This window comes from Carassius gibelio, chromosome B6 (genome assembly GCF_023724105.1).
Source record: "Carassius gibelio isolate Cgi1373 ecotype wild population from Czech Republic chromosome B6, carGib1.2-hapl.c, whole genome shotgun sequence".
NCBI classification, from domain to species: domain Eukaryota; kingdom Metazoa; phylum Chordata; class Actinopteri; order Cypriniformes; family Cyprinidae; genus Carassius; species Carassius gibelio.
In genome coordinates, this window is record NC_068401.1 from 22,861,277 (window position 1) to 22,869,817 (window position 8,541).

An 8,541-nucleotide genomic window follows, 5' to 3' on the forward strand; every position below is an offset into this window, starting at 1 on the left:
CTTGAGTGAACAATGACATCTGGGCAGAACTTTGGCACAAGTTTCTTAATGAACTGACTTTCTGTAGCACTTCACATGGTTTTGATTGGCAGTTCTCACAGATCTGAGGATCAAATTGTTCCTATTTCCTCAAACCTAGTTTCAGTCATCCGTAACCCTCTTCTCTAATCATTTACTGTCCAGTCTCGAAGTTACCATGTTTTCTTATTTGCAAACTTCTGATGAAGCTTCTTCTTTTTCTTTCTGTTTACAAGGCCCACAACCAAGTATGCTCTACACAGTTTCAGATGAAACTGCTGTTTGGCATATACTATTGAACAAAGCTGCCAGCTGAGGACCTGAGGGGTCTCTGTTCCTCAAACTCTGGTGTCCTCTTGCTGGCATGCATCTGGGCCATCCCTTTCTCTCTGTCCTGTTTAAATCCAGTATGCTGTTTTGATTCAAGACAGTATTGTACATTTACAGATGGAAAGGCCTTCATCTCTCTAAAGAACAATAGACCGATGAGCTTCTAGAGAAGCTGATTCTTTGAAGCCAAAATTGGACTATAGAAATGTCAGTGCACTGGCATCTTTTCAGCAATAGAAAAAAGACATTGTGTTGCCAATTCCATACTTCATTAAGTAGCACAACTGTTCTCAACTGTGGTAAGATAAACACGCTTTCTCTAGTTCCTAATTAGAAACTGAAAAATGTCTACTTGAGGATGGAGGGTACAGTGTTTTCTTATGAGCTTGAGTAATGAGGCTTTGAAATCAGAGGTTAAAGCTGAACAGTTCACCCAAAAACGAAAATACAATCATCAATTACTCACCTTCCTGTCATTCCAAACCCATATAAAACCAACATCATGCAGTATATGGCAAACAGCAGCACAACTGTATTTGCTTAATGCACAAAAACAAACCTAAATGGTTCTTGCGGAGGCTCCAATGTGCTTGCATGACATGCAAGAACAAACCTCATGTCAGGCAAGCACTTTAGAGATTCTGTCTATCATTTTGATGTGCTCTATGCATGTCCATTGATCAATGTTTATATGTGATTAAAAGACTAAATTAAATATGCTCATCATAAAAAACGATCGTGTCTCTTCATAAGACTTCACAAACTGCTGGTTTCAGGTGGACAATATTCTTATGAACCTTTTGATGCATCAAAATTTTGGACAATTGAGGGACCAAAATCTCTCAGGTTTCATTAACAATATCTTAAAGGGGTCATTGGATGCCCATTTTCCACAAGTTGATATGATTCTTTAGGGTCTTAATGAAAATTCTATAACATACTTTGGTTATAATTTCTAAATTTTAGTGTAAAACAACACCAGTATTACCCTGCCAAAAACAGCTCTTTTCGGAGCAAGCCATTTTCTTGCATGCTGCTTTAAATGCAAATGAGCTCTGAATGAAGCCCTATGGGTTCCAGCCTGTTCAAGTGGAATTCAGTTAACACAGGAGATATCACTTCTCCTAGAGTCCTCTGTGTCATCATGACCTACATCCTTTAGGTCACAAGGCATGACCTCAAAGTGCCTTTTTGTATATGCTGGCCACTCACCTTTAGGTAGGAACCATAGTATTTGGTGACAAAGGGACTGTCGCACTGGCTTAACACTGTGATTTCCTGCTGAATGTCTTCAATCTCATCTTCAGCCTCTTCCAGATCGATGTTCTTGATGGCCACAACTTTCTGTGTGCGATTGTCGATGCCCTTAAACACCTCTCCAAACGAACCCTTACCGATTCTCTCCAGCTTAGTGAACAACTCCTCAGGATCTGCTTTTAAATTCTGGAAAAAAAGAACAAAGACATTGCAGTCTGGGCCTTCAATTAGTTTTAAGCAGATTAAACAATTTACTAATTCATGCAGTACTGATAAATCAGATGAAGTGGCATTTAAGGGTAAAAATTCCATACAGAAAAGAGCCTTGGGCCTAGTTAGTTATGGTTACTGCAGTGGTACTTCTGACCAATCTTCAAATAGGCTTTTAGAATTGTTTGGTTTGACTAAAAGTTCTCTGAAATGCTAGAACCAGAGTACGTTTGAGAAATGAAGCACATCTGATTGGGACCACAGTTCCCAGAGGTCTCAGCCATGACCCTGAACTTCTCAGATCCCAGAGGCCTTCTTAAAGGAAACACAGAGAGAGCTACAAACAGTGTTGACATTATTAGCATGAGGCAGTTCGTTGCAGAGTCAGCAGTGGTTAAACTGAGCAGCACTTGAATAAATAACACCAGAACTAACTAAACCTCAAAACTGCTCTGGGTTTAACACTTGCATGCTAACTTAAGCCTCCAAAAACCATCCCAAACAGCACCAAGATCATTCGAACTGAGCAAAACAAACCATGCTAGACTAACCATCAGTGGGACCAGAATTTAAGACAATCCTGAACTGCTGCCGTTCACATCCCCAGAGCACGCAAAAATTCACGACCTTAAAATCCTCCAAATCTCTTTTGCTAGCATCAACTCTAAACCTACCGAACGCAGGGTTACATTGATGCTGAACGCAACAGCAGAACAGCTTGCCCAGTTGAGTATTAGAGGCGCTGCGGGAGACACACACAGGCAGGATTTCATGGGGACCTCATAAAAGTGTGAAATCCAGTTAAATGGATGACGACAGAACCGATCGTCCACAGCAGTAGAGCGCCAAAGATACAAGATGAAAGAGAGCAGATTTTGCCCACAGCCTAAAGTACATTATTCTAATGCCTCATACCTCAGGGTACCGTGAATAAATGCAAATCTGTTTAGGGATATCTTGATCATGCTTTGATACAAGGCTGAAAAGGCTGATTACCTCTAGCAAAGGTTTAGCGTGATTGAAGATGTATTTTCCATTTCATTTTATACAAACAGCATTGGATTATTTATTTAAGTGCTTCTGAAACGGTTTCATTCCAGGATCCAGATTTAACCTTTTGACCCAATACTGTTTAACATCAACACTTAACAGTATTAAAATGGTAATCATTTTCATTAATGTGCCAAATTATCAAAACAACTCATAAGCTGGATAGAAAAACTGATCATTTAGTTTTAGTATCAAATAAATGCTGCGCTTTTGAAGTTAAAGAATTATTCAAAACATATAAATCACAGTTTCCACAAAAATACACGTGTTTTAATTGTAATAATATTTACCGTATATCTTACCGTATTATTTATACCGATTAATTCAGCCTTGAGGAATTTTAGCATATTTTATTCATTATTTTCATGGATAAGACAGTCTGTCCTTGCTCGCATCGCTCTAATTTGGCTAGATATTACCAAGGGAATTTACAACAAAATGACACATTTTGAATGGGCAGACAAATTGTTTTTTTTTTTGCTGCTATTCTGGGTAGTTGCATTTTTTCCTATGCATTTCTCAGCATTTGAACCTCCCAGAACAAACTCAGCTGAGGACCACTTTAAATAACACAAATCAACCGACTCCAGCACAACAAAGCAATATATCAAAAAAGATGACAAAACTCTTCATGAAAGAGGGAAAGAGAGGCCAACAGTAGTGATAAATGACGAGTCCTGACAAATATCTTGCAGACCCATTGCCAATCTGCCCTGTCAACTAGTGATGCTTTCCTATGAACACACGCAAATCGATTTTCTCATACACAGATGATTTTCGCACGCCTTTCCTAAAAGCGCACACTCCCACAGAGAAGCACTTTAATGCATCACTCAGAGATTCATTAGCTGTCATCTACTCGGCCCATCCGACTTTGCTCCCTGATTCAGCCCTAATGCTGATTGCTCGCCTACACTCCCAGCTGATCTCTGTAATCCTGATCCCGATGCACACTGACAGGTGTAACAGCCTACAAATTCTTTCAGAAGGCCACGTCATCCCTTGGCTCCCATCTGTGTTTGTGTTTTAGGGAGCTGGAAACTCTGAGGCCGGCCATATGAAGTGTGTTACAGCCAGGTGAGAGAGCATGCGGGCTTCTGAAATGTTCCTAAAGGATGACCACCACAATTCCTCTGTGACCCATAAGGAAATACTAGAGAATGAACGCTTATTTCATCACTACGATCTCAGAACTGGTGACTTGTGGCCCTCTTTAGATGTATGTGACCTCCTAATTCCGGTTTTCCTTATCTCACATGGACTCTCTTTGGGTTTTAAGGCCTCTTTAAAAATGGAGGTTCTTGGCCAACAATTGCTTCCTGCATTTTCAACCTTAAAGAACGATAAGCCATTTCAACTACACGGCATGGCAGATTGCTCTCCTATCCTGAGGGCAAACCAGTCATATGGCCCAGCATGAATAGAGACCCAACCAAGTGACCCAGTTATGATGACTACTCTCTGGAGACATCTCTCCATCGCTCATCGCCCTCTTTCCTTTTGTCTCTAGTCATCCACTTCACGTTTTCCTTTCTTTCTTGATTCTTCACTGGAACTGTCCCACTTCATACATGATCACGGTTCATAAAGGACATCCCAGAAAGCTTACAGTGGTGCTAATGCTCTCTAGAGGGCAAGAACATGAACATTATAATAGAATGACCCTGAAAAGGGTCCTACATTTGGTACTGTCCTACTTCATACATGATCTTGGTCTCATAAAGGATGTCCCAGAAAGGTGGTGTTAATGCTCTTTAGAGCTAGAACATAAAAATGTTAATATTTAATGGAAATGCTTTCTAAATTGTTGCCCTCCAAGCTTTCACGGATGATGAAGGACTCAAAGCCTCTTCTGTTAAGCATCATATTCGCTGTGTTTCTCAATATATATCTGAAATACAGCAAACCACATCTAATCAAACACCTCCAGTCCACTAATAAATGGGTTTTTAAACTAGCAACCAAACTGTTAGAAGGCCGTACATTAATAAGTTAAGTTAATTAATAAGTTTTTTTAAACCAAACAATAAGATTAAATGAAATAAATCACTAAATAAATGTATTAAAATAAAAATAACTTAAAATAAAAAATGTGAAGAGCACAGTAAAGCAGTACTAAATAATTTAAAACTGCAACAATATTTCAGAAAATTTTGGCTAATAATATTTTTCATAAACTTACTAACAATTAAATAATTCACAGTATAAATTGGTTTTTTACGTGTGAAAATACATAGCTGCCTTTTACATTATTCGAATGGCACATATTATCATATTTGGGGTTCCAGTGGCATCTACAAGACTGAAAACCACTGAACAACTACATTATTACCCTATTACTTCACCAATAATATAAATACTGAATTACACAAGTTTATATTTATTTAACAAGAGAGAGTCAAACCGATTTATGATATTTTGAAACTTATCAGAGAGTGGAAACTCTTAAGCATATGAAAGTGAGGGATATTACACTTTAAAAACCGTAATATGTCTAACAGTAGACTTTAAATAAGAGATGGTGTGTGTGTGTGTATCATTACCTGCATCCCAGGCAGACTGCCCTGCACTGGAGAATGAGCCATGGCGTCACTTTAACCACTAAAACTGGCCAGCAAGTCAGCAAAAAACACTGTTTCCGGACAAAATACAGCTAATGCACCCCAAGATCCCGTTTGTCAGAGTTTAATACGGTCTTAGATATTTTACAGCTGGATAATGGAGCGAAGAGCATCCACGGGAGGACAGAAAGTGCATCTGAAAGATGACTGGCGTGAAAACCTCTCCTCCACTTCCGCAGCTTTAATGAGAACTGCTGCTCTTTCTCGCGGAAATCACCGCGAACACCGATCAAAACAGCGTCGATCGGACTGATCGCGGAGCTTCAGTCGATGTAGCGTGCGATCGGATTTTGGAACGCTCTTTTGATGACTCCTGGAGAGGGTTTTGGAGGTTCATGCAGGCCAGATCGCTCGTCAAGAGTTGATGGTCCTCTTTGCGCAAACGGATTTCCAAAACATAGCGCAAAAACATGCGCGCGTTTGCGTAAAAATGCCCCGGTTTCGGCTCCTAAAACAGATGCACGGAACATGGACTATACTGCGGATTGATCGGGGAGACGGGTGGTGAAAATCCCTACTTGTATGAACTGAATAAATGATGTTGACATCCTCACTTCACTTCCCAGCTGGCCGCCATCTTGTCCGTGCTGTCACCGGGACATCAGGGCGGGTCCGGACGCGTCAGATCCCGCCCCTGCAGGAGAGGGGAGGAGTCTGTTACTCTATATGTGACCCTGGACTACAAAACCTTTCACAAGGGTCAATTTTTCAAAACTGATGTATTGCTTTCCATTGATGAACTGCATGGCTTGTTTGGATAGCACTTTTTTTTTTTGGCTGAGATATAACTATTAGAAAATCTGGAATCTGAGGGAGCAAAAAAATCTAAATATTGAGAAAATCACCTAAGCGAAGTCTTTAGCAATGCATTTTACTTTTTTGCAGTTCACATATGTGCATTACTTTTAGTGTAAATCTATTTGCAGTGTTAGGAAGGTTACTTCCAAATGTAATAGGTAACAGATTACAAGTTACCCTATTTAAAATGTAATAATTAGCCTAGTGTAAACAATTTAAATTTACTTTAAAGTATAATGTAACTGATTACATTTGATTATTTTTATTACTTTTCTAAATTGTTAGCAAATGTTTAAAAATAATTTTCAAACATTTGAAGCATGTAGGGTGAACCTTACCATCACTGATTACTGTCAGACTATCAAAATCCTTCATCACTTGATATATAATAATATTACTATTATAAGTAATAATACTTATAATATTTAAATTTTAAAGCAGCCACAACAAAATCAGAGTTTAGCCCTTCTTTTTTACTTTGATATCATTCTGTGGTTAAATGCAGATTTAAAATCATAACAAGAAATTGTGTAATAGCTATGGTGTTTTTAAAAACAAATCTTTGCATAAACCGTAGACACTGCATCTAACAATGCCTTGGGGGGAAAAAAGGCTAATCTTAAAAAATAAAGCATATACATTAGCCCAAATAGGAATAAGTTATCCAGTTATCGAATAAGCTATTCTGTGTCATAATTTCCTGAAACACTGGTGTACTGCAACTGATTATAGTTACATTTAATTTGTAATTAAATTACATAACACTGTTACATGTATTTATATGCAATTACATGTTACTATTTTTGACATTTTATTTCTTTTCTAGGTCATACTTTAGGGACTAATTCTCACTATTTACTAACTAACTATGGCTTTTGCTTAAATAAACTCCTAATTTGCTGCTATTGCTAGTTAAGTTAGGTATGGGTTTAAGGCATCTAAAATATGGCGATGCAGAATAAGGCAATAATATGTGTTTTTCAAGGTTTTTTTTAAACATCCAATATGCTAGTAATATGCATGCTAATAAGCAAGTAATTAGAAAGAATTAGTCCCTAAACTAAAGTGTAACCTTCTACTATTCCTTAAATCACATTGAGAATTAGCGACACCTTTTGGCGACAGAAGAACAAGTACTTTAAAGCTACCACACCAATTATACCACTAGATGTCGACCGTGGTTTATTTTTTAAATTGATTCCCCATTTCTTCACATATTTCTGTGATTTAGCTCATCGTTGTGTATTCAGATATGAACTATATAAAACCTTTTAAGTCATCTTTTTTTCAAAGAATCACATGTGAGCATTCCTCATTGTAAACACATCCTTTGCTCTTTTATGTTTCGATTATTTGATTGATTCTGGATTAACACATGTGAAGATGAAAACTCCCCCCCCCCCATATTTCAGAATATTATTTGCTTTGCATAAAAGCTGAACTGTATGCCAACTCACTTTATCCAATTCCATAAGCTTTTCAGTTCAACTCTTTATCTTCAGAATCTCTATTTACTGGAATGCTCGGCTGAGCTTCACCTCCTGAGGCATCAGATACTTCTTCAACCGGGCCTTATGCTGAGAATAAAAACCTCCTAATCCTCAAACACTCTCAAATTCCTCCAGAGGGGTTCTTCATCGCAAATCTGCTCAATTTTCTTCAAAGCTCACCCAGACCTGTGAAAATTGGGTGGATATTTAGTGAGGACCGATCAAAACAGGCTTCAAGTGCACCACCCTCGACCCATATACCTCCCGCACACACCTCTAAAGCAGCATGTGGATCTGTAAAATGCAGTTTTACAGGCCAATAATAAAATGTAAAGTTTCCCACAGACTGGGGTGTTATGTCAATCACTGACAATGTTTACAGACCAATTCCCTGGGTGCTGCTTATCTACTCTTGGGCCTGAGCAAAACGCTTCTATTCTTCTCTTTCCTTTCTCCACAATTTCCCTCTCTGCCACACACCCATAAGATGCACCCCCTCTTTGTGCGACAGTGGCTGTGCCCATTTAAAGAAAATGGCTGCATTTAGACCAATCATGTCTCTATTAGATTAGGGACATCTATAAAGTTCCATTTTAGACCCGTTCACAGGCATCACAAACAACAGAATAGGTATCAGAGGTTAATTATATTTTTGAAAGGAAGCATGAGGTAAACACTTCACTTGAACGTCTCGGTTACATTCATAACCCTAGTTCCCTGATGGAGGGATGGAGACATTATGTCGTGATTACATAGGGGTTCACTTG

General features: G+C 38.6%; 1 protein-coding gene across 1 annotated transcript in view; it reads right to left on the reverse strand.

Annotated features, from left to right (window-relative positions):
* LOC127959234 (serine/threonine-protein kinase 24-like) overlaps positions 1 to 6,088 on the reverse strand; it is a 17,205-nt gene extending 11,117 nt beyond the window's left edge. Inside the window, exons 1-2 of the mRNA XM_052558291.1 lie at positions 5,409 to 6,088; positions 1,561 to 1,791 (exon numbers count right to left, since the gene is read on the reverse strand). Of these exons, the coding sequence (XP_052414251.1) occupies positions 1,561 to 1,791; positions 5,409 to 5,450 (273 nt within the window). The 5' untranslated portion in view covers positions 5,451 to 6,088. The remainder of the gene's footprint in view (positions 1 to 1,560; positions 1,792 to 5,408) is intronic.
* Positions 6,089 to 8,541: the final 2,453 nt, after the last annotated feature.